At 44.1% G+C, this 26,645-nt stretch overlaps 1 protein-coding gene across 1 annotated transcript in view; it reads left to right on the top strand.

Annotated features, from left to right (window-relative positions):
• The window catches only part of TYW1 (tRNA-yW synthesizing protein 1 homolog (S. cerevisiae)), a gene marked incomplete at its 3' end in the record, with an annotated part of 55,947 nt that overhangs the window by 17,057 nt on the left and 12,245 nt on the right, over positions 1-26,645 (top strand). The window contains exons 7-9 of the mRNA XM_010188095.1: positions 2,559-2,685; positions 14,553-14,605; positions 17,225-17,343. Of these exons, the coding sequence (XP_010186397.1) occupies positions 2,559-2,685; positions 14,553-14,605; positions 17,225-17,343 (299 nt within the window). The remainder of the gene's footprint in view (positions 1-2,558; positions 2,686-14,552; positions 14,606-17,224; positions 17,344-26,645) is intronic.

The raw sequence follows: 26,645 nt of genomic DNA on the forward strand, positions 1-26,645 counted from the left end.
CCAAGCCTTGAGATACCAAGAAATGGGAAAGCACTCCTAGGTTTTCTCATCTGTGAGTTCTCTCAATTGTGAACACAGACCTGAGGATGGCTCTTCAATTTTTTGGTGGTGACGTATTTTAAGGGCGTGAAAAGCTGGCTCTTGTCACTACTTACTTGATTTGTTATGGAAAGGCAGTAATTTGCCTTAGATTTACAACGGGGCTTTCTGCTAAATCACCCGAACTTGAGGTTTGCTCTGTGCAGAGTTAACTTTGTTCTCTTCCTCTCAAACCCTAAATAACAGATATGAAAGGTTTATTAAGCAAATGAGTAAAACTCCCAGGGCTGTGAATTCCATTTCTCACAAGAAATTTCTGAAGCCGATTACTTGCCAAACCAAACAGATCAGGTATTGCAGCTCAATGAGAAACAAATGGTTGTTTTGCTTACAGGCTTTCACAGCAGCATGAGGGGGGAGAGGTATCATCATCTGAGTGGGAGAATGATTACTGAAATGTGTTTCTGCCAGTAGGGCAATTTTACTTGTTCTTACATTTAGGTGGTTTCTCATATATTGCAGTAACAGGCACAAGAGGCAGGTAGAAATGCAAACCCTTTTAAATTCAGGAAGATTTTTTTCTGTATTTGTGTGCTGTCTTACATTGGATGTCTCATTTGTATTTAAGACAGTCACTGCATATTTAATGTTCTGATGTACTCCATAATGCACATTTCGTTCTTCTGGGAGAATTAACCTGGCATGAGATTGTATAGCAGGCGGGCCAGGATGTGTCTGCTTGTAAATCCTGTGTAGCATTTAGCTTGAAGTAGCTAACAAATCTGTGTGGAGATGGTGCCTTTCCTTCTTAAGTGGATGGCTGGGCCTAGTTCTGGGTTAAATGACAGCTTTTGGGAGGAGAACATCTTTATTTAAGACTTAATGCTTAAAACATAAAGATTTTATCTCCTTCTTTTCTTATGCATGAGGCTTTTCCAGTAATATTAATATTTTACTGTTGAAGCATCTTGCTGATAAATGGAGATTAAATCTCCCGAAATGAGCTTTTAAACCCAACAAATGACAAGAACTTGATAGAGGTGGCCTTTCAGGGAAGCTCTGATGAGAGAAGCCAGTGAAATCCTGCCTAAAAGCTCAGCAGACTGGAGGAAAGGAAGCATAAGGACCATGATATGTTACTGTTATTAGACAACACCTTCTTGCACAGCCTCGCTGAAATGGTGAGCAAAGCTTTATTCAAAATGAGTAGGAAAGGTGGAAACCTCTGTCCCTAAATGTTTAGCTTTCCTCTTCCCTTTTTAAGTGCCTATTAGGAAGTCTGTCCTTGTATCTCTGAGCCTCTCTGTGTTTGGCTTTTCTTTATTTTTTTTTTTCCCCCTTCTGAGGCATCTTTATTTTCTGGAATCTCGCTCAGGTACAAATGAAACCTGTGTGTGTGTCTAGGAGCAGCTAAATTACATTCCCTGTGAAGAACACAGTTAAGAGAACCAGTTTCCGTAGTGATACTGACACTGGTGGGTAGACTCAAACTGGAAGTGGTTGTGTATGAATTTCTTGATGTCTTTGGCACAAAAGAGGCTTGAATGTGAAATAGCCTCATTTTTTTAAGACAAAATGTCCTCTGTTTTTTTGTTGTTTATCCATAACTCCTCTAATATTTCACAAAAGCCATAAAGGACTGACAGATTACAAGTTGCATGAAATATCAAAGTAATTATTTACACTTTCATGCTGCTTTGTGCAGACATGAGACAATAAATACCCATAAAGTCTCAAAAGTGACACTTACGCAGCGGGGGATTCACAGTTTCTTACGTGCTTGTTTCTCTTGCTTGTAACTTTATGCTAATACGTGATATTCCTGCATTTGGTTTTAAGTAAGCTCCAAGGGCTTAACTGTGGCTACAGAGCAGTGTCTGCTGGAAGCCAAACTTCTGGAGTTGACTGCAGGGTGGGGGGAACTGCAGGGTGGGGAACAGCCTTTTCTTCCAGGGCCTTTGGTGAGCACTGAATTTTGGTGGTGCGTTTGGCTGCCTTTTTACATGGCTTTTGGAGAGCACGGCTTCTACTCCAAACTCCATGGTGGTGATGTGGCTTTCTCCCCTGACCTGTCCCAAATAACTGGGACGATAGCTGCTCGTTACTGCAGGCAATTACTAATTAGGCACAAAATGGTTTGTTCCCTCTGGTTTGCGTTCTGCAAGGAGCTGAGGTTCCTGTGCAGTCATTAATTTCTTGGGCTTAAATCCTGGAGTCCTTCTCACCTTAAGATGAGATTCAAACAACTTGTTTCTTAAAAATGCCCTAGAGAATTTTGTTGTTGTGTTAGTAGAACAAACCTAATGTCTTGTGGTTTTGTTTTTGGTTTTTCTTTTTAAATTTACTATCCTAAATTACTAAAGGGTCAGCGCCTGCTGGGAAGAGGGGTAAAATGCAAAAATTCACGTGTGGGCACTTGTGTCAGCTTTAAGTTTAGCACATCTATGGCTGAACTGTGCCCCAGTGTTTGAAATGTGATGCTTGAATCTAAATGGTTGTAATTCGCTCTCTTCAAACAGCGAGAACGTGAGCAGGAGGAAGGAGGTGTTGGAAGGAGCTTGGCTGGAGAGCACGCTAGGCAGAAGGAGGAAGATGAGAAGAGAGAGATGATCACCCCGGCTCTGAGGGACGCGCTCACAAAACAAGGTGAGGTTCTGTAAAGACTTGATGGTGGAAGAGGCTTTGAAGTCTTAGCGGTTGGCTTTTAACAGGACAAGTGAAAGACCGTGTTCCTGATGTTAAAGGTGCTGTGGACCCTCGGTTGCCACAGGCTCCAGCCAGAGGCAGGGTGGAGATGAGATAGGGGCTGTTTGCAGCCGATTGTTGCAAGGGAAGGATCTAAAGCTGGTACACGTCTTGGCGTGACGTGTGCTGTATGGTGTGGGGTGTATCGGAGTTCACAGGGCTTAATGTACCTGCTAAGGCAGCTTGTGAGAGAAGACAATAGTCTCACGTGCCTTTAGCTCCCAGAGTGTAGGTTTCTCAGACTATTTAAACATCAGCTTTGCATCTGTATTTTGGATCTTAGTCCCTTGCTTTTATTAAATTTTCAAGCTTTAATTTTGTTACTGAAACTTTATTTTCAGAAAAGCAAGTATTTCAAACTGTCTACTAGATGATTAGATCAGTAGCTCTCCTATGTGCTGTAGAGAACAGTTTTAATTAATTTAATGCCCTTTTTTTTTTTTTTTAAAAACAAAGGGCAGACAGAGAAAAGCCAGCCAGCCAGCCGTGCAGTTCAGAAGCCTCAGCTCTGATTGGCAGAGCCAGGAGGGTGATGTGAGCTCCCTGTGCTGTTCAGTTGAAGACTAACAGGAGTTTAGTCTGATTTCTTCTGTCTTAGGATGAGAGTATGCTCAGTTTTCTTGCCTGCTAAAGAGGTAATATCTGTCATGACGCCTCCGCTGCCATGACCTGCAGTGCCTTCTCAGAAGCACCTTGCCACAGAGCGGAGCTCTGGAGATCTGACCATGTTCTGGATGAGTCCAGCAGCTGTGGCATCCCAGCACCTTTTGCTCCCCAGAATCTTGGCTGTTCTTCAGCCCGAGCTGTTGTAGGTGACCGGTGGTGTGTTCTGCCCAGCAAGTATCTGACATGTTTGGTGGTTGTGTTTTTTCATTAACCCTAAGACAGCTATAATATAAAAAACTGTTCTTTAAATCTGTAGTGTGAAGGACTAAAACGAAGGCTTAGCAAGGAGCAGCAGTGGCTTTTCTTCCTCTTCCTGCCCATAGTGGTGCTGCTGCTGGCTGGGACCAGTAGAAGGCTTGCGGGAGGCTGGTTCAATACAACTTTTCTGCTTTGAATCTGAAAGCTGTAATTTGGTGGCAGTTACACTGCAGCATGCTGCAGAGCAGTTGGAGTCACTGTTACAGCCTTTTATTTTTATTAATCCATTTATTTCCTGCAAGCCCCTGCTCTGAGAGGTTGGAGCAGCCACTGCCTTCGTGGAAGGGTACACCAAACTCCCCAGACATCTCAGGTTTTGCTTTGGGACACAGAAACCCTGGAAGGAGCATGGGGCCTGCCTGTGGTACTGACTGTGGGGAAGGCGGCAGTGGGTGGTTTTGGGTGCACTGCTGTGGTTTGTTTTGTGGTGCAGGGCTCTGTTGTGCCGTGGTATCTGCAGCAGTGGCTCACACTGGCTCACTTTCAGACCCAGGCTGTATTGGTTTGGGGAGTGAATGAAACTGGGTAATGGTTTCTAACGGTATAGAAAATGTGGCCACTTGAAAAATTAAAACAGTGCTGAAGGGAAGGTCACCTTCTTACCATTATTTTATTGACACAAAGGCAAGCTCCCCAGTGAACTCAGCTTTCCTTGTGATGTTCCAGGAACAGGAATTCATTCTCCAGATGAACAGGTGTGCATTTCTCCTTTCGCTCAACATTCCGGGTAGTGCCAGCGTTGGATCAACTGGTGGGATCTGCTTACATAAATCTGCAGTTCCCAAGACTTAAGACTATTGTGGCTGTATTCTTATTGTGGCAACTGCCTCTTGTTGGCACAGCCTTCTCCTCTTTTTTCCTCTGCTACTTGTGTAATTCTTTAATGGTCAGTCAGCAGTGAGGAAGAGAAGCTGCCTTTCTTGCACGTGCAATGTAAGATTTTTTTATTCTGCAAATGACACGCCAAGGCAGGCTTATGTGGTTATAAGAAAAATCAAACTTTTTCCCTCAGCACCATTCCCCTCAAAGTGACAAGTGCAATGTAGTCAAAGGATAATCTAATTTATTTAGCAGCAACTGGTTGCTTTGCGTGTAGGTTCAGTGTCCTTTCAAGATTATCCCTGAGGGCATAATTAGCCCAAGGGAAGAAACAAACAGTACTGGTGATTGGAGAGAAAGCTGCTCTTTTAAACTGCGGTTGCGTGACGGAGGTTTGCCTTTGAACAGCTTCAGTGCTGCAATGCACACGCTCTTATTTTGGTTCACCTTCAGACAAGTTTACCTTCCTGTAGGTAAACTGCATATTGCTTGAACAATGGTTCTATTTTAGCACTAGCATTGAATTTCAGCTAAATATAGCCTCACCTATGGGGTTGTATAGGTGTTAGCCCTTGTAGTTGCCTGGTTGCAAATACCTTTATTAAAGATGCTCTGTAATAGTTGCTTTTTAAAGTTGTAGCCAATCTTGTATTGTGAGAAAATGCTGATTCCCTTTCTATCAGTGTTCAGCCTTGCATAAAATACCAATACAGGACAAACTAGTGCCTCCAAGTAACAAATATAGCTGGAGAGAGAGATGCTGATAGTCAATGGCTGTGTTGTATTTGCAGTGGTACCATTTTGCTGTGTTAATGCTTTAGTAATTTCATCTGTTAATGTAAGTGTCATGAAATAAAGTGAAAATAGAAGCAAACTTTTCATGTTAATGTTTCCTGTGGGGATTAGTAGCCTGACATGTTCTCATTTGCTTTCTGCAGGTGTTAGTAGATTCCTAAAACAATCCCTGCTGGGCTAAAAGTTGTGGTTTTGTTTTGTGTGGTGGTGGTGGTGGTGGTGTTGTTCTGGGTACCAGGAGTATTTTGCATGTGGTGAAGTTTGCCTTTCCAGAGCTCCTGGTTTTTCAGGAAGTGCATTTAAATCTTCCTTCAACTTCAGCGGGAGTCTTAAGATGTTGTTTTAATCGGAAAGGTGATTGTAAAACAAACAGAACAAACCAAAACCAAAAACCCCCCAAAACCAAAACAACAATCCATGGAAGTTCCTTCAGTGTCAGTTGGGCTTAATTTAAGGGTGCAGAAATGTCAACTGTCTTGTACATTTTCCTGCTGCTGTAAAGTTGGTACAGCAATGGCACAAAGACCTGTGCTCTGCTGGGGGTTGTTAACCGGTGTTAAGCTTAACGGCTCTTTGGTTTGCCCGATGTTTTATTGATAGCAGTGGTCAGACTGGAAGCAGAACAGATTGTCGTGCTGAATACAAAAGCAAAGGCTGGCAGCTGGGGGAATCGTGGTTTTACTGCAGCTGACTTCTCAAAACACTTGGAGGTCAAACAGGATGTCACACGGTGACAGCCGGTTTCATCATCCCTGTCAAGTAGCACTTGTATTTAGCAGAGCTTCAGGTCTTCTTTGTGCTTCTTTTAGATGTGCAGGAGTGAAATGGAGAACAAATAAACTCAGAACCCTGAGGAGCTGATCATTTGCTTTGGATCCCAAGGACCTGGGTATCTTAAGCTGCTCATACTGTGTATTTCTGACACGTTCTTTGCTTTGTTCTTTTCTGCTGTAGCACGGCTAAATACACCGGTGCTTTTCGTGGTAGGCAGCACAATGGAAATGGATTAATGATATGCAAAGGCTGACCCCACTGACATCGTGTAAATGATTCTGTTGTGCCTCTGCTACCACCGGGCACAGTTTTGCTGTACAGTTTTTGCAGTTTTGCTGTACCTGGTTGTCCAGTTGGATTGTTCTGTCTTTACTGGTTAAGTGAGCCTACAGTTTATCACAAGAGTGTCCAGGGTGCCTCTATCTCCTATCCAAAGGCAAGCGGACTTAGGAGACAGAGACAGCTTGTATCTGAAATAGTAGGGGCTGCTTCCATAACCGCTTGTTCTCATGCTCTGGTTTAATAATTGATACAACGATACATGCTTTGATCTATGTTTTTGGGGGTGTGTGTACAATCAAGAGTCTGACTTCAGAAAAAATATTGAAGACTGGGCTTTTTCAAGTGCTCACTAACCGTATTTGAGATGAGGTTTTTAGAAGTACTTTTGGTGGCTTTTGCTGCCCCTTCTCGGACTGAGGTTTCCAGAGCCCACAGCTCTAAGCTCTTCTGACCATCGCAGCCTGGCTCACTGTGCTGAGCCTTTTGAGTGCCTGGGCTTTGGAAATGAGATCCACCTTGCCAAGACATTGCAAAGAGATTGGTGCTGCTGGGTGTGTGTTTTTCCAGGCTGTGCGCTAAAATGTTTGCATGCATCTTTGGGATTCGGTGTGCTTTATATATAGCTATTTAACTCCAGGTGGCACTAGCAGCTCACAGCTGGGTCAGGGATTAGTAACGCTGGTGCAGTCCCTGAAATGTACCACAGAATTCAAATGTTGGCCATGGAAAGATTGAAAATTAGTTTGCAAAATAGAAAATTATTCATAGTAAGCAGTATAGATACAGTGACTGAAACCAGGTATAGTTAAGTCTGTGTACATGAACAGCAAATACAGAGTTAAAGGGGAAGAATCCAGGAAGCAGAAGATGCTGAAGTCCCACCGTGTGGAAGCTGCCAAGAGCTGGTGGTGAGCTGACTGCAATATTAATTTACTGGTGCAGATGTAGCAAGCTCATCAGGAGCAGAGTAGATGGTGAAAGCTTGGCTTTGTGGGCCTGATTCTTCCTTTGTGTTGTTACTGGAGCTACGCTATATATAATAGGGGAAAATAAGCATAAATACATTTATATTTTAAGTGCATCTGTTTTTTCAGGTTTTGGAAGGGTTTTTAGATACTGGTCTTTGAAGTTAAGTCTAAGCTGGAACAAAGTACAAGATATATTCAGGCAAGGATGAAATCTGCCTGTCCTTTCTTCACGATGTTACACTCTCCCCAAGCAAGGAGACAGTTTATATGAATGGGAAATGTGGAGAAAGAAACGTGCCTGGGAAGACTGAAAAAGAGAGACTTGATAAAACACAACAGAAAGATCTTGTCTGCAGCAGACTCTAGTTCTGTCTCTTATTCTTTATGTGTTTGTTCTGGGTACTTGAGGAAGAAAGTTGTGCAGGCTGGCTGCCTTCTTCTACTCAGAACTTTTCAGCCAAAGCTGAGACTGATGTACAGTCGTCAAAGACATTAAGTTCCTGCAGATTTCTTGAGAATTTTCCTTTGCATAAAGAGACCGAGGCTCTCTTCCTCCTCACTGAATGACATGACCTTGAGTTACAACCTGTCCTGTTTGGCCAGCTGGTTACTGCCTGTTGGCAAGGATGACGTTGTAGGCTAGGCATGCACTTGCTGTCTCCTACCCAGTCATCAGGGCAGCCAAAGTGGGTAGAAGCTGTGACGGGAGTAGGAGATATGAGGCAGGGCTACAGAAGGGACCCCAAGGTCCTCTGTGGAGGAGTGGGTGAGTGTGAGGGGAAAGGCCAGGGTCCTGGCAATGGAGCTGTTGCTCTGACCCTAACACATGTTTGAGGGAAGCTGGTTCTTCTGTGAGATGACCTGTTCAGGAGACCCATCATGTTTTCTTCTATTTTGCTTGCTTTTCAGCTCAAGAGTGAATGGGATGTACTCTCCCCCTCAATGGACCTTGTGTCTTCCCAGCCTCCCAGACAGAGGCACAGTGATCCTTTTGCTATTCAGAACACTCAAGGGATTTATTTTTGAAGACCTGCATTTATCTTGCAGGTTTTCATCTTGGATGCAGTGTCTGAAAGCAGTTGGAAGGTCACTTTTGGAGATGGCTGGCTAAGTTGTGTGTTCTTAGGATTGTTCTGGTGGATGGTGATGGTTGTTTACTTGCCAAGCCTCAAGGACCCCTTTTTGAGAGGAGGGGAGCAGCTGTTCTCTTGAGATGGCAAAGCCAGTGTGGAAGTTGGTGAAGCTACTTAGGCTGAGGAATGGATGTCTCTTTCCCATCTTGCCTTGGGTGAGGGGAGATCTCAAGATCTTATTAGGTATTAGATTAGCTATTAGGACCTCGAAAGCTCATCCAGTCCAACCCCTGCCAGAGCAGGATCACCAGACCAGGTCACACAGGAACACATCCAGGCGGGTTTTGAATGTCTGCAGAGAAGGAGACTCCACAACCTCTCTGGGCAGCCTGTTCAGTGCTCTGGACCCTCACAGTGGAAAAGCTTTACCTCATATTCAGATTGAACCTCCTATGCCCCAGCTTGCTCCCATTGCCCCTTGTCCTGTCATTGGCTGTCACTGAGCAGAGCCTGGCTCCTTCCTCCTGACACTCGCCCTTTACAAATTTATAACCATGAATGAGGTCTCCCCTCAGTCTCCTCTGCTCCAAGCTAAAGAGACCCAGCTCCCTCAGCCACCCCTCAGAAGGGAGATGCTCCACTCCCTCAGATGTTTTGCACAGCTCAGGTAAGGGTCTGGATTACCACGTTGTTCTTTGTCAAAGATGCCAGACGTGGAAGGCTTTTCTTTTGGTTTTTATTCAGCACTAGTTGATGGAGGTGAAAATACCAGTGGTCGCTGTGGCTGTTTTGTCCAAGGCATAGATTGACAAGAAATTACTCATTTGAGTATTGGAGGTTTTATCTTCCTACTGCCCAGGCGGTTCTGTGCTGCAAAGGAAAAGGTGCTCTTAGATTAAAATAGACATCTGGGTTTAAGTGCAAAGCCAGACTTTAATAATTTTTTAGCTCTTTTATGGTCAGCTGTGTTGAGGCTGGAATTTATTATAGCTGCTGACATTCCCACCCTTGAACTTTGCCGGTCTCATTTTCTTGATGCTAGGTTAGGTTGGTTTGCTGCTGGAGCAGCTGCATTTCTTTCACTAGCTTTAGTAGGCTTTTACTGTATGTTAGAAATATTCAAGATGTTCTCCCCTTTGTGTATGATGAGAAGAATCTGAAGAAGCATTTCAGCAGCTGCACTGAAAGACCAAACTTTCCCATCCATTTCGGAAGGTCAGTATTTTTCTGTACAAGGTACAATCCTGTAATCCTTTCTAGTGTCCTCACTCCTGCTTTGAGTTCATGGAAGCAAGTCGGTCCACAAATCACAAACATTTTGTACTTTTTAAGAGCACTTTCTTAATTTTTTTATTATAAAAAAAGAAAAAAACCCAACCAAAAACCCCCCCAAAAAACCAAACAAAAAAACCCCAACCATAAAGAGGAGGTCTTCATGGCCTTGGCAAGGGTTTATTGAGGATTGAGCAGTGCTAGGAGTGAAACTGGAGGTTTCTGCTATCATGCTTTGCCAATCTGAAAAATTCCACTGCCCAGTTTCCACTTCTTTCTGTATTTGTATAAAATGTTGTTATAATTTAAACAGGTTCCTGTCACCAATGGCATTTCTTAGTTGTTTTTTTTCTTACTAGTTTTCTAGCTCTAGTCAGAACACTGTCTTCTGGGCTGTGGCTCAAGTACAGCAATTGTGTTACAACTTTCAAAATGGTCCTTGAAGTGGTGGTGATGGATTACTGGTGTGTTGCAGAAATTCAGCTCTGGCCCTTTTAAACCGCACTCTCTTGCAAAACGCCAGGAAATGGGAAACTTTTGTTCCTGTAAACATTGTCCTAGCGTGAAGTTCTCCGTTCTGCACTGAGTTTCAGCTTTAACAGATAATCATTGCTTCAAACCAGAGGGCTTTTATTGAAGGAGATTGCTTGATAGAACCATGGTGACTTGCCAGCTCTGCGTTACTCTTCTCAGAAGAAACGCTGGCTGAAAGTCATTTGAGTTTGTGAAGCACAATGCGACATCAGATTGGTTTTCAACAAGCTTACAATGACTGCGCTCTCAGAGAAGGGTGCCCAAGTCTTTTTCTTGTACCTTTTGGGGATTTTTCAGCTACGAATCTACTTCATTCTTTCATAATTAAATCTGTTGTGTTGTGCTTTCAGTCTTCTGTTGAAGCAAGCCTTTGGTGGTAGAGAGATCTGTACTGGAAGGTGCCTTTGGGTTTTCTTCTGGATGTTTAGCCATGTTGGGATAGTCAGCAGTCTTTGAAAGCTGTTCAGTGTGGCTGTCTTACAGATTCAGATTTTTTAGACTGTGAGATCAAATCTGCAACGTAGTCTTAAATGGTTGAAGAACAATTTTGCTCCAGAGAACGGAGCAGTCACTGTCTGATGCTGGCCATCTCTTTGGTTAAAAGTCTGTCTGTGGTCTATTAAAATCCAGTTGGATTGTCAGGGTGAGCAATCACCAAATGTTTATCAGCCTGCTGTTATTGCCTGATAACACTCATTTCACCCAGAAGCTTGTTTAAAAGCTTAATTTATGTCCTATTATAGTTAAAAATGACACTTAATTTCAGCGAAGCTTGGCAGGCTTCTAGGTCAGTCAAAATTTATCATCTAGAGTAGGATCAACTAACACAGACTTCTGATCAGCTATTCTTGTGCCTTTAGTCAGGAGCTGAGCTGATTACTTTGAGCTCCTTATTATTTGAGGAATCCTTTGAATATTAAGCTGTGGAAATAATAAATGGATTTGATTGGTTTTGCTCAGTATCTGAATATATCTAAGGACTGAGCAGGGTCCCATCAAGACAACACGCTGTATTGGCTGGGAGGTCTTCTATCCAAATGTTCTCCCTAGAGTTACTGCTCGTGAGTGCCGTGTCGTAGAGTGAAGGAGTGGATGTGTTCATGGTGAGTCCTGGCATACATAGGTGCAGGTTTCTGGGCCATCAGTAGGAGTTGTTGCAATCATCGTTTGCCTTGGCAGAGCCATAATTGTGGCCAAGCTGATGGAGATGAGCTGGCCTGGGCTTTCAAAAGGGTTGTCCAGTAGAAGCCCTGATGTGGAAACGGAGCTGGGAAGACACTCAGACTGGTTCTGGAATGTATTTTGTACCGTGCTTGGTTTGAAACTTTGTGCTCCTGCTTGACCTTTTGTACTTTCTTTTAGCCCAAATTGGTTTGCTAGTAAAAGTAAAGCAAGCACTTGAAGAAACAGGCTTGCAAGGGTGGAAGGACTCGGCTCTCCCAGAGTAGACCTGTAAAGAGTGTTCTGCCTTGGTCACTGATGTTTTGTCTCATTTCCAAGTCTGAAAAAGCATAGTGTGGTCAGCATTCAGTGTGATGTGTTAGCAGGGTAACCACACTTCTACCCGAGTTACCTAGGAGACCAAGGCATGAGTTCAACAGCTTCGTCCAGTGCTTTTAGGAATTTCTGCAAGTAAATGCTGTTTCTTCGTGTAACCGTAGCTGTGACTCCTGGGAGCAGCAAACAAGATGAGTAACCCACTTCTCACCACTAAAGCTGGCTGAAGTTTGTAAGGCTGTTTTGATGTTGAACGTGTACCATTTTCTTGGCCTTTGTAGGAAGCTGTGGGCATGCCACATGGTGGAAGTTGATTTGAGTAACTTAAGAGAAAATGTCGCAGCTTTGGGCTCCGGAGCTTGGCACTTTGCTCAGTTTAGCTGTTTCCTCTCTTCTCTCAAACAACTCGGTAGCAGATCTGGGCAAGCATGTCCTATTTCCAATTTAACTTTAATCTAAAACCCATTTTAAAGCAGCCATATTACTTCTACTGACAAGTGATGTGGGAGAGAATAATCTTACATGAGTGCTGTTGCTGGGTTCTGTAAAATGGAAAAAAAATAAGGTTAGGGCTGTGCTGGTTGACATCAGCAAAGAGTCTGGCTTGGACAGCTGTATTAGAGGGAGAGGGAATTGCCCTTTTCCATGCTTGTAAAGACATCCTGTAAGGATGTGAATTGTAGCAGCACAGGGCAACCTTGTTTGAGATTAGACCTTGCTGGACAAGCTTGTTTGTAAAGAAATGCTGAGGAACTCACCTGGGTGTGTTCCTGTGCGATCGTCTCTAGATGATCCTGCTCTAGCAGGGGGTTGGACTGGGTCGTCAGAAGTCCCTTCTAACCCCAACCAGGCTGATCCTGTGAAATAGGCAGGACAGACACAGGGTGGGAGGAGATGATGTGGTGCAGTGAAATAGAGTTGTGTGTATTTGGCTGTACCTCTGTCAGTCAAGTTGCCAGAAGGTCTTCTGGGTCCCATCCAGTCCTAGCTGAAGGTGTCCCTAATATTGCACGTGGCTTTGGAGACCATCAGTTCCATGTTAAAGTGCTGATCAGGGTTACACTGATGCCTTTCTCCAGGAAAGGAGTGGGTGATCTGCTATGGGAAATACCAGGGCTTTTTGGCTTATGACAGTTCTTTCTTCCTTGCTTGGCTTAACCCTGAAAATGCATGTAAGGCTTGGAGTTATTAATTTAGGGAGGAAAAGGCTGAAATATTGTCCATTCCCACAGAGCTGGAAGGGAAAGGGAGCTCAGGACATGGGAGCAGCCTGACATTGAAGTCCCCAAAGCCTCCCTTAGTCTGGCAATTGGTCCCTTTGCCATCTACCAGGGAGTCCCCACTCCTTGGTCCTGCAGCCACCTCTCCTGGGCTGGCCCAAATGTTCATAGAGTCTCCTCAGGGAGCCGGTCAGGCTCAGATTGCCAATGTCCTAACCCCCCAGCAAGGCTAGAGCCAGCACAAGGAGGCAGAAACAAGCATCAGGCCAAGAAGAAAGAGGAGACTGGGCAGATCTCTGCTGGGTTTCAGTGGCAGAGGAACTAGAGCTGTGTGCTCTGATCCTGTATGATCCCTTGTTAGCCATGCGTGTCTTCACATGGTTTAATTTTCAGCTGGTGCAGTTGTTGTGACATCTGCTGTCACCGTAGTCCCCGGTTGGATCAGTGTCCTGATGGGGGATATTGGGGCACAGGGGCACTCCCCAGGATCTTGCTGTGCAAGAGGTGCACGGTGACAAACGAGTCGGGCAGGGTAATTGTGCCTCCTGTTGTTATAGGAGGTGAAGGCCAGTTCTGCTGAACAGAAGGTTCTTCTTCCTGTTAAGTTCATGCTGGTTGGCAGGAAGGAGATGATACCTAATTTTTTTTCCTCTTGAAAGTGTTAATTTAAACATCAACCTAAAGCAGCCAGTTGATGTGCTGGGTTTGGGGACAGCCAGGCCATAGATGTCTAAATGCTACTGTGTGAATGACAGAGTGAGGCTTCTCAAATCCCTCTTATTTTTATGCTGATTTTGAAGTGACTTTTAATCCTTCAGACATATAGGTCTCTAAGCACTTTTTACAAAGAGGAAAATAACCCAACTCGAGCAGTTTGGGTAATAATAGTACTTAGTGCTTAACGAACGTTGTGGAATTAATCCTCCTGGACCAATAAATTTAAATGAAATCGTGTTGATGTTGGCTGGGGAGCAGGGACGTGGTGTGAAATCGGCTTTCCTCTGGGCACGGAGGAGCTGCTCCCTCGCTGGCTCCACCACAGCCAGTGGAGATGGGACTGGTGAAACTGGTGAACCTGTGAAGTCTGGGTCCAAGCTGAGCCCTGCATTTGAGTTTTCTTCTTCCACTCACAACTGCACTGCAAGTCAGATATTCTCCAGGCTTGGTCAGGCCTGCTGAGGAGCAGTGGGAATGTGTCCCCTTGGTGCTAGGAAGGAGACTGCTTGATGCCAGGGAGATGCTTCTGGTTCCTTGGCCTGTGCTGGTCCTTGGGGTCACTGCAGATGTCCCACGGAGCTGGGCTAGACCTGTTAGTCTGCCATCCTGTTATATGGCAAAGTCTGATTCAAACAAGACTGAGCAATATAAAATAAATCTCCCATTAAGAGAAATAACTTCAAGTTGGCCAAAGTCCTTTGGGTGACTGTGGCCTCTGCTTTGATGTGCAGGCTCCCAGAATGAAATGGAGGGTGCTGTGGGTGGGCACTGGCATCTTGTTGGTAATGTCACCTTTGGGCTAGCAGGGAAGAGCAGCATCGAGACAGTGATGTTTAATAACTTTGTGTATCAATTATTGCAAGTTAGAATTGATGGTTATTTCTTGTTTTCAGGTTATAAACTTATTGGAAGCCATTCTGGGGTGAAGCTGTGCCGATGGACAAAGGTATGCTCTCTTTTCCTCTTATTTTATAATTATTTTTTTTAATGCTAGAGACTTATTCAGATATTAAAATTTCTAGATGAAATATCCTTTAAAAATATGATATGACTTGCACAAAAACCAAATTTCATCTTCCAAGCTGTAGTTTTGCATTTCAAGCTGTTAAAATCCCGCAGTGAAGAGCGAGAATGCGACCATGGCAAAGAGCTGGGAACATAATTGTCTGTTTTTTCCTGTTGTTCTGCTGTCTGCTAAAATATCTCCTGCCTACTGAAGTATGCGGTAGGAGCAGAACACTGCCGAGAGAAGTCGGATGGTTCCGTCACTGGTGTGAGGTCCTCTGACACAAAGATAACGCAGTCTGGTATCACCCCAGCGGGCACACAGGGGCATTTGAACCCGCTGTGGTGTTAAGGGTGTCTGTGGTTTGCACCATCAGTGCTCTTCCACTGATCTGCAGCGTTTGTCAAGTAAGATTTGGATATCAAGGTGGCTGTCACTTGTTAAGGCTAGGACATTGAAGTTATTCTTTGTGGGAGTGTGTGTCTATATATATGTGTGTGTTTTGTATGTACACATGTATGTGAACAAAGACATCCAGTGGTGTGGTGTAGACTGTGTAAACCAATAGCTTTAAATAGCTTGTTTTGCAGACTTAAAAATGTTCCCAGCAGAGGCACAGAGCCCTGTAGAGCAAACTTCAGCCCCTTCAGTACATTGGTTTTTGCTGTCCTTTGCTGGTCCCTGAGAAGCTCAGAAGTTGAAAGCCAGTCTGTAATGTTACATATCTGGGGAGTAACATTGATCTCACGTGCTAAAGGCTTCAGCATTTGCAGGGTGATCAACTATGGGAATCATCACCTTGTTAAAATGCCAGCACATCTCTAAGTCTTGCGCTGTGACAGTGATCAGTTCCTTGGTCTCTCAGCTCCCTTTTGCTGCATGAGTAACTTTGTTTATTTTTGAAAAGAGCTCTTTGAATGGCAATCACCAAAGTGGGTGGCTGCAGCGAGATTTTCTTATTGAAACGCCTGCTATCAATGAACAGTCTCATCAAAAGACTTCTGAAGAGTTTAAAAAGTCCACTGCTGTATTGTCATGAATATTTGTCAGACATACTGATCCCACTGATGCTTCTGCTGTTTACTCTTACAAATATTTCTCCTTTCTGTCATTCTTAGTGTCAGAGAAGGCCACGAAATGTTTAAAGGAAAACTTGTCAAACTCCATCAATGCTATGATAGAGAGAAAACCAGAGAACCTCTTTTTATTAAAGAGCTGGAATTTAATGCAGCACTGTAAAGTCATTTCACAAAATAAATAGCAGTTCTGTGTGCTTAGATAGGGCCATACTATTTTTAGCTTAAGCAGGAATTGAACGTAAAGCGCTCTAATAAATTGAGCTGAAATTGGTTACAGGCAGTGGCTTTGACTCAAATTCACACCAATGTGTGAATATCTTCAGGAAGCTTGTTTGAGATTTGTATCAGCCGAAAGCAGGAGCAGGGCTAGGAGGATTAGCATTAGGTAGAGTTTCATAGTGATATCTCTGATTGAAATGGTTGTGTTCTGTCATATTCTGGAAAAGAGCATAGGACCTGCAAATTTTAGGAAGAGTCTGTTGATTTGCCTGTCTTATGAAATCCAAAATATAACTTGTTTTCCTAGAGTGTGTGAATCTCCCAAAATCTCTGTTTGAGGAATGGGTAGAATAAACAGCACTTTCCATTTTGTTTTATATTCCAACTGTTAACAGCCCTGTGCATATGTTAGGAGTTGCCTGTATATTCTTTCCTGACTGCTCAGTGGAGACTTTTTCTTGGATCACCACGCAGAAGATGATTGATTAAAAGTTACTATGTCATATTTCACTTTTTTTTCTTGAAAGTAATAAAGTTTCTTTCTCATTTATTACTCTTTAACTGAGATAGTGGAAGATAGTCTTTGCTCCAAGCAGTTGCATGCTAAACAGGAGATAAATCCCAGTGGAAGGCTGCTGCGGTTCTGCTAGGAAGCAAAATGCAGCGTCCTGCTGGAGCTGCTGACTGGTGTGAATGAGGGTTTATAAGGTCAGGGTATTTATTTAATTTAGTGCTAGAAGAAATACTCTAGTAGACGAATGAAAAGAATTGAGTGTTCGGTAGGGCAGCCTTGAAATTGATCCTTGTTACTCTTTAGTGGGCTTTTACAATAATATTTCTTGCAGCTTAAGTGGCTTCACCTGCTTGCTTTTGTTGGCTGATTCAGTTAAAAGCTTTAGTAGAGCACATGGTTACGCTGTGGTGCCGTGAGTACAAAGTTATTGATTATGTTGAAGTTTCCTCTAAAACAGTTGTAAATTTGACATTATAATGCCTTGTTTCTGTAAGGATGTAGATAAGCCATCAGTCTGTATACTGATCTGCATGCTAGGAATTGCTTTCTGCATCTGTTGTTATTCAGAGCCGCTCTGTGGCCGTGATATTTGCAATGTCAGTCACAGGTGTCTTTAAGCACCAGAGCTACCGGTGACTGGAAACTGCCGATATCCCCAAGGGCAGATTGCAAACCTTTGCACTCAGTTTGGTTGCACTTGCAGTGTTTTAACGCTCTTGATATTTGTTTGTGTCTCTCTGCTTTTAGTCCATGCTTCGAGGCCGAGGAGGCTGCTACAAACACACATTTTATGGAATCGAGAGCCACCGCTGCATGGAGGCCACACCGAGCCTGGCTTGTGCAAACAAATGTGTCTTTTGCTGGAGGTAAAATACTGATGGAGTTTTACTTTAGGATGGGGGCTCTGTTTCACTTTCTCTGCCCTGTTCCTCAAACCTAAAAGCACGTTACCAGTGTGCCTTTTTCACTTGGAAACTAGGGGAGGAAGTGTTTGGAAGGAAGCAGTGTTGCTCCCCCTTCCTACCTATTACTCCTCCCCTTCTGAGAGCTGTGGGTCAGGGTTGGCAGGGGCTGAGCAGAGGGTGAAGAGGATCTGAGGGTTCCCCAGTGCCACCTCCCCTAGAACTGGCTCCTGTGCAGCCAGATCTTGGGCCCCAACACATTCACACTAGCTGGGGACCTGTGGCAGGAGAAATTGGGGAGGTAGGAGACAGACACCTCTGTATTTACTGCCCTGCAGTTCGCACTGCCATCTTCTCCAAGCTCTTCATAGAGGTTTGGTTCCCTCTGGCCATCACTGAGGCTTGCCACGGCTCCTGGTGCTCTGGAGAATGTGGGCTGGCTCACAAAGATGATCGAGGACTGGGGCATCTCTCCTGTGAGGACCAGCTGAGAGAGTTGGGGCTGTGCAGGCTGGAGAAGAGAAGGCTCTGGGGACACCTTATTGCGGCCTTCCAGTTCCTGAAGGGGTCCTACAAAGAAGTTAGGGAGGGACTTTTTACCAGGGCAGGTAGTGATAGGATGAGAGGGAATGGTTTTAAACTGGAAGAGGGTAGATTCAGACTAGATACTAGGAAGAAATTTTTTACTGTGAGGCCCTGGCCCAGGTTGCCCAGAGAAACTGTGTGCCCCATCCCTGGCAATGCCCAAGGCCAGGTTGGACGGGGCTTTGAGCAGCCTGGGCTGGTGGGAGGTGTCCCTGCCCATGGGATGCCCAGATGATCTTTAAGGTCCCTTCCAGCCCAAACTATTCTGTAATTCTACGATTCTATATTGTGTAAAGCCACCAAGGCACTTTCAAATTGGACCACTTTTCTTGTGGTACCTTCACCCCCACCAATTCAATTGCATTCTCAGTGGTGACTTAGTAACCACTGCCTTCTAAAACAGTAGCTAATTAATGACTTTCCATTTTAGTCAGTAAAGTGACTCCTTTTCTCAGGAATTACTTTGTTGTTAATTCTCTAAAGGAAATGATCTTTGCCTGGATCTGAGCTGTGAGCTGCTCCAGCGCTGCTTGCTCACTGAAATGCTTGGATCTTTGCAGAATGGGATCGAGGAGAGAGACTGAGAGGCTCAGCCAAAATACAAAAAGGAGTGACATGAAAGTGTACTGAGTGGGAGGGCACGGAGGGGTTTTTTTGAGCTCTTTTGTCTTGTACCTTGCCTGCTAATTCAGACCATGGGGGCTGTGTTTCCTTTGTTATTTATGCCTGCCCTGAGGGCTGGCTGCCAGTAACACCCATTCTGTCCCTAAGTCTGGCTGTCCACCGTCCCAGTATTCCCATGCCTAACCAGCCAAATTCCTCTGAGTACTGTTTTGTCTTTCATAGTCTTCAAGTTTTAATAATGCAAATATTTAATGAGAATATTTAAAGGACAGCATCAGTGCAAAAGGACTGCTGTAATTTTGGAGGCACTTTGAGACTGTCTCCCATGTTGGTGCTGAGTGTTAGACACTGGTCATCCTGTTAACTTTGCATTTGGGAGCCTATACTAAAATGTTAATTGATGCTCTTGATGGGCTTTCCTCGTATCCCGGCTTGAAAGGACACAGCAAATGGCAAGTTTAATGTGCAAGTTTTGCTGCTTTTCATCCGAACAATCTAATGACTGGAAAGAAAAATGTACTGCTCCTTCCTTTTTTCCAGTGTGTTGGCTAGCAATGGTGCATTTAATTCTGCAGTGGTGACTGTACTGGTAGGAAGAAGATTGCCATGTGTATTATCTCTACACAGAAGGTACATAAACACCAAATAGAAAGCAATAACATTGCCACAATGAGGTGTTTTGTTCCTAGTATTGCACTGCAGACCATTTAACAATGTTCCCCTTCAAAATGACCCCACTCGGTATTTCTTAGCAGCAGTATCCTTCGTCTGGAGTATGGGACTGAATCGGGGGAGTTAAATGAGTGTAAATTGAAAAGTGCAGTAGTTGGGATAATTGCCATGTGTGATACCTTCCATGTGCCTCTAACTCATCATCCCGTATCTGTCATTTGTCACTTTTAAGGGGAATCCTAGAAACAGTAGCCTTAATGATAACAAATGCTAAAATGGGTATTTTACTAATGGTAACAATCTGAATGCAAGGAAACGGCTTTTCAGGGGACTGTGCTGAAAAATGTTCTCATTTATTTACCTTCTGTGGGGCCTTTTCCATCGGGACCGCAGCTGCCTGCTCCTCTCGGGTCTCTGCTGGGTTGAAAGACTTTAAGCTTGGTTGGAGACTTATCCCAGGTCTCACTTTATGGACACCTTAAGCTTGACATAGAGCAGAACTGAAAGAAGCTTCCCCTGCTTTGGTTTCTTTTTCAGAGCCCATGCTTGGTCTGCCACAGCCTTTGTGTGGCTGCGAGCTGTGCCAGGTCAGGTTAATTTGGTGTAGGAAGAGGAGACTTTCATCCCTGCTCTCCTCCCTGCCAGTTGCATGTCAGCACAGTTCACAAACCCTGCAGCCAGGACTGCACGTTATATATATGTATGTATATAGGTGTGTGGGTGTGTGTGTTTGTGTGTGTGCGTGTGTGTATATGTGGGTGTGGGGGTGTGTGTGTGTGTGTATATATTTGGGTATATATGTGGGGGGGTGTGTGTGTGTATGGCGGTGTGTGTATGTACGTGGGGTTGTGTGTATATATTTGTGTGTATATGTGGGGGTGTGTGTGTATATATACACACACATGTGGGTGCGTGTGTGTACGTACGTGTGTGTGCGCACGTGTGTACACGTGTGTATATGTATAAATAACTTTAAACCCACCATGTCTTGGAGATTCTTACACATGTGACACTAAATGTGGAATCACCGGCACTGGTGGCTGGGTAGGGTAAGTATGTTACCTTCTGATCAGCAGGTACCATCTGTGCTGTTGGAGGTGTATGAAGCAATAGTTTTGATCTACTGTTGGCAGAATGTTTTCAATACAGGTTTTAGTCTCATTGTGCAACTCTGTGCACTAAGCAGCAGATAAGACCACTATGAATCTTTTTTCTTGATCTCTTCTTTCAGGATTTTGATATATAGAGAGTTTGCCAGTGTTCCCTACTGCATAACCACTGCAGCTCTCTCAGGAAAGGGCCAAGGAGGCTGTTTGTGTTCTCTTCCTCATTTTGGCAAGAAATGTTGTAGTTCAGCCCTTTCCCTGGGAATTGGATGTCATTGTAGTTGGCGGTCGTGACTGACACATTTTGGCCCTGATCCAGGAATCATGGGTGGAGCCAGCATCCAAACACGCTCAAAGTTAGGTTTTTTTGTAAAAGATGTAGCTTGACTCTGCACTGGAGACATTCCTTGTCCCTGGTAGAGATCAAACCTGCCAGTGCTCCCTAACTGCTGTGCCTGCTGGCTCCTGCTTCCCTGCCTCTCCCTTTTGGAGGGTTTGGTGATGTGGGTTTATGCTGTGGCAGCTTCTCTGGAGGGCAGGAAAAGCAGAACGTGCATTTTCATGGTGCTCCCCCCGCAAGGCAGTGATCGTGCTGTGCCGAGCTCCTGAGGCTGTTGCATCAAGAGCAAGGGGTGTAAAAAGAAAAAAAGCAACACCTTACTTACTGCAGCATCCCCAAGTCATAATTTTCCCTCCAAACATAGCCTGTCACTCTCCATGATTGCTCTCAGCTGGACTCGCTGTGTTTGTAGTGTCTCTTTAGCTTAATTGTCTAAATGGCAATGTGTAAGTGACCAAATCCTTTAATGAATTAGAGCGAGTGTGGAGACTGAGGCTTTCTGACACTGAGTATTGCGGCACAATCACCAGGCAAACCTGATTTGATTATGTTTTCTGGCAGAGTGTCTAAAGCCCAATCAATTATTGTGGAGAGATGGAACAGCTAAATAAGATTTAAATTAATAGGGTTTATTATTTTTGCATCTGAGGAGGAGGCACACCAGACAGAGTGAAATATCCCATAGAGAAATTGGTTCATATTTCTTCTTCTGTAACTTTGATGTTTATAGTTGTACGTGAAGGTTTAGTTTTAACTTGTAGGGTAGACAACAACTGGAGTTCTGTTCAGACAATCTCAATGTGTGGCCAAAAGCCCTGCAAAATGAGGAGATTAATAATCTCCCATAGGAGAGGTACTTAAGGCCTTTAAAAATTAGGAAGAAACTGAAAACACAGATTAAAACAAAAGCTTCTTCTTATGAAGTAACTTGACTCCAGAGGCTAAATTCTTCAGGGAAATGTGAAATATTATGGTATCAAAGGGGTCGACACTGCAGGTCTGTTAAACCTAGAACCTGAGTCTGAAAGCTCAAAGTCTCTCTGCATCTCCAGTCTCCCATCCCTGTTCTGCTAAATTAATACTCTTGTAGTGCTTCACTTTGGTTATTTTTTGTTTAGAAAATTAATATATTGGGACACAAGGTTCATTGTTTTCTTTAGATTTGATGCTTCACTGGTTTGTTGTCCTTTGGGTCTGTCAGTCTTCCAGGAGCTCTTGAAATAACCAAATAAATGGGGTAGGGTACAGGGCATCGCAGAATATACCTTGTTTGTGGCCCAGTCAGTGTTAAAAAATGCATATAATTTAAAAAATCTTGGTGCATTTATGTGCTGCTCTGCCAGCACTGTAATAATCTGAGGCATTTTGAGGAGTGTTAGTGTGGTCCATCAGGTTAGATGGGAGCAGACCCTGGGGACTCCTCCCAGGAGCGTTGGCACTTTGTGAAGGCGCTGGCAGTGCTGCTGGCACTTGGTATTTGTGAGAGATGGGGTCGCATCAGCTGGGAGGCTCTCAATGCGAGTTAGACGCTGTTTTACCAAATCAGGCAAGGAGGCGTGGGGGTAAGGTCACTGTAAATGCGCTTTGTCCCCACAGTAATACCTGCCATGTGAGAATGGGCAGTATTTTCATTCCTGTTACGCAAAAGGATTGATGGGAAGAAAAAGTGCCCTTGCAGCAACTCACTGGGGTTGAAATCTGTGCTTTTTTAGCATCTTACAGCAGTGCACATTTTCCTATTCTTGGACTTGTTGAAGGCTTTTATCGTTGCCATTATTAGTTTACATATTTGTGGCACCAGCAGTGAATATAAGCAGATTATTTACTATGAAATGCTCGCACGTGTCTTAATAGTTGCTGCAGGGGGTTGGTGACTTGGCACCCAGTCACAGGGATCAGTAACGTGATGGAGTGATCGTGGGCTTTGAAAGCAACTTCGTACATCCTGACACGCAAGCTGGTTTTGAAATAATCTGTGAGACTGCGCTGAGCGTGGTTTGCTGGGAAGGAATGAAATCCATTGACACAGGCACAGGGCAGACTGCTGGGAGGTGCTCAGCATTGACTGCCTTCTAGAAACTGCTCCTCTTGAAAAGCAAAACAAAACCACACCAAACAAACAAAAAAACCCGACAGCATTTCTTAGAGTTGGGATGTGGTTTCTCAGTATGGGGCATCTTCCATTCTTAAGATTTCAGAAGTGGGAGTTAGAAAAGAATCATAGGATTCGTTAGGTTGGAAAAGGCCTTTGAGATCATTGAGCCCAACTGTAAAACTGAACACTGCCAAGTGCACCACTAAACCATGTTCTAATCTGACAAACACTTTGAAGTACTTGGAGTGCAAAGTTTACATTTTCATAGAATCATTTGGTTGGAAAAGACCTTTAAGGTCACTGAGTCCAACCATAATCTGTCCAGTACTAAACCATATCCCTAGAGCACCTCATCTCCTCATCTTTTCAGTCCCTCCAGGGGTGGTGACTCCACCACTGCCCTGGGCAGCCCCTTCCAGTGCCTGAGAACCCCTTCAGGGATTAATTTTTCCCTTATCTCCAATCTAACCCTGCCCTGGTGCAACTTGAGGCCATTTTCTCTTGTCCTGTCGCTTGTTCCTTGGAGGAAGAGACTGACCCAGCCTCGCTCCCCTCTCCTTTCACGGAGCTGTAGAGGGCGATAATGTCTGTGCTCAGCCTCCTCTTCTCCAGGCTGAACCCCCCCAGTTCCCTCAGCCGCTCCCCATCATTCTTGTGCTCCAGACTCCTCACCATCTCTGTTACCCTTCTCTGGTCATGCTGCAGCCCCTCGATGTCCTTCTTGGAGTGAGGGGCCCAAAGCTGAACACAGGATTTCAGGTGTGGCCTCACCAGTGCCAGTACCAGAAGTCAGTTTTTCTAAACATCTTCTAAAGTTCATTCTTCTCTCAGTTCAGAGAAACTGGCAAAACCAACCTGGTGTAAAGTCCTCACTGTTGGTGCTCTCATGAGTTGCTGCTGGATGTTGTAATATGACCAGGTAATCTCACAAAAGACTAAACTTATTTTGATTGAGCAGCTTAATTGAAAAACCTTGGAAAGTTAGTGAGGGTTTAGCTACGATGCGCTCCTAGTGAAAATGTAGAACTTACAGGTTGATTTATTTTGTTTAATCTAAAATTCATCAGTTAATTTTGAGCTTTTTTACCTGCTTCTAAAAAAATCTTTTTATTAAGTTGATTTTAAAACATGAGAAGTCCAGATTTTCTTTTGAAAATGCTGAATATTTTGCCATTTTTAAAACGAGTTTTCTTTGGATGTTCAGATATCCAAGCATTTGACTTCAGCCTTATTTCTCAATTTTTTTTTTCCTTCTCTAAAATTGTTTAAATTTATCACCATTTAGAAATAATTTCATGCCTTTTGAAAAGCTTTTTTCTCTTCCTGAATTTATTCATAATAAACCATTGTTTTTCTCATTCCTACAGCTAGTAAAAGATTGCTCGGAACAACATGAGAAATAATTGCCTGTTATTTAACAGGAAATCTCTACAGAAATGTTACATTCCTCTTCCTCAGCCAGCAGTCTAGATGGGGGTTTTAAAATTGTTTTTCCTATCTAAACTTCTCTTTCTTTTTCTTTTTAAAGGGAATGTCACCTGATTTGTAGAACGTAAATCTGAGACTCCAAGTCTTTGCTTTATCCCCATCACAAAGCATTTTGCAGTCCCATGCAAGTCTATGACCATGTAGTACCGTCACCGTGGTGATCTTTTCACTTGCACGCTGTCCTCCCTGAGTTTGCATCTCCAGCCAGGTTGGTTGCACCTCAGAGGTGGTGAAGCTGCCTCCTGAGCCATCATTCAACTCTACAGAGCTGCTGAACAGGCCCAGTCCAGGACACAACCCTGCAGCTGCCTCTGGGGATGGATCCAGTGTCCTACTCAGCCTGTGGTACTCACCTTTGATTTACGTTTTCCACCCTGATTTGTGCTCTCTTACAAAAATGTGCTACGTGCAGAGCATTTCTTTGGACAGGTTGGGTAAGATGGTGTCAAAAGCTCAACCTCTTCTCCTTTCGCTTTGCCTACAAGGACCAGTGGTGGTCTTGGCATGAAGCGCTCTCAGCAGGTTCGCGTTGCCTGTCTCAGTGCTGTGCTCTGGAGCTCACAGACACTTATTTAATCCAGTATGTCCTGAAGAACTGGAGGTTCAGAGGAGCTGATATAGGAATCTTTGGCTCCTGCTAAAGTGGGCATTGCGTTTGCACTTTTCCAGTGTGTTTTAAATCACTTTTATGTGTTCATCACAGACTTCCAACTTGTTGCTGGTGACTCTTATACTGCCAGCCAATTCATCCAATGCTCTCTAGGGTGAGTTTAACCATCCTGGTGAAAACATTTCAGTTAGACTAAATATCTCTAACCCATCCCCGTGCTAGTCCAATCTGGGTTCTTCCCATTGCCATCAGGAGAAAGTAGAAGAAAAGTTGCAAAAGGTTTCTTGCCATCACAGAGAAACATTGAACACTGTTTGCTTGTGCATCGGACAAGCTTTTTCCTTGGTCGTCTTCTTGCTCCTCACATCATTACAGGAAACTCTTTCTTGTTTGCCCTTTCGTATGGCCTTTGCTAGTTGTGTCTGATTTCTCTGCCCTGACCTTTCTGACTAGGACCTGATGTTCTTGTTCTCTTCCTTCTGTCCTCAGCTGGAGGATCACAAGGTTGCAGAAGAAACAGTGATTCTGCCAGGTTAGCTTCTTGTTGTTCTTCATATCTTTGCTTTTTTATTGCCGCCATTTGCACTTCTGCCCTAATAAGGATTAAAAACCTGCTAGTTCTGAGCTCCTTTACCCTTACCTCTTCTCTGCTGGGATCTCACCTGATGGTTCTCAGGGTTCGAAGTCTCCTTTCATGAACTCTTGTTTTTGTTCTGCTCTTTCTCTCCTGTCCCTTCCTGGGAACCACATGCTCTGTCCTGTCATGATCACTGCCACCAGCGTATCCTCACCGTCCTGTGCACCACCGGGTACCAACATCAATCACTGGAGTAAATGATGCCTCATACCTGTGCTGCATTTTCCCCCAAAGATTTCTGGAGGACTTCATAAGACCAAGCATTGCTCACAGAAGAGAGTAACCACTTTTAGAGGGTGTAAAGCTAAAGCTGATTTATTAAAACAACACACAAGCAGCTGGGGAGGGGGGTGCACTGCTCCACTAAAGCATAAACCTTCATAGAGGTCTGACTGGCTGCCAGGGACACTTTGGTGATGCTGGCAAATAATACTGGTAGCTCAGAGGTCTGGGTGGGTAAATAAGGGTGGATTGGAGGCAGTCTTGTTAGCCAGGAGTGAGCTGGGAGCTCCCCGTAGTGTTTTTGCAGCCTGGCATAGCTCCATGGTGGTGGGGTCCTCTGGAGTGATGGCTTCTCTGAAGTATCAAATCAAGCCTGGTTCACACCTGGAATCTTTAATACAATAAAGTTTTTCTGGCGTGTGTGATTATGGGTGAAATGTGGGGTTTTTTGCTTGTGTACTTTTTGGTAGGGAAGGAATCCCATGCACATTACCTGCTTGAGACTTGAGTAGCCAGTGAGGTGGATGGGGTAGGGATCCCAGGGCAATGGGGAGGTGAAATTCTGTCTGTGCCAAGGACTGTGAAACAATCCCATCAGCCACAAGATACTGTTTTTCTACCCCCTATTAGAAAAGAAACTGCTTTTTGCCAAATAAGCTGCTCTGCAGACATGACCTGGTGTGTTTATTAAACAGTTAGAATGTGTTAAAATTCAAGGGCTGTTAGACACTAATAATTAATAGCTGTCCAGTGTGCATCAAGAGCCTATAGATTTTCTGCCAACTTGCCCTATTAAATATACAAGGTACATTTTATGTAGTTAAACATGTAAGAGTTTTATAAATGCCTTTTTATAGCTGGCCTTCAGAAAACTTTCCATGTTGGCA

Source organism: Mesitornis unicolor, unplaced genomic scaffold, assembly GCF_000695765.1.
Source record: "Mesitornis unicolor isolate BGI_N332 unplaced genomic scaffold, ASM69576v1 scaffold147, whole genome shotgun sequence".
NCBI lineage: Eukaryota > Metazoa > Chordata > Aves > Mesitornithiformes > Mesitornithidae > Mesitornis > Mesitornis unicolor.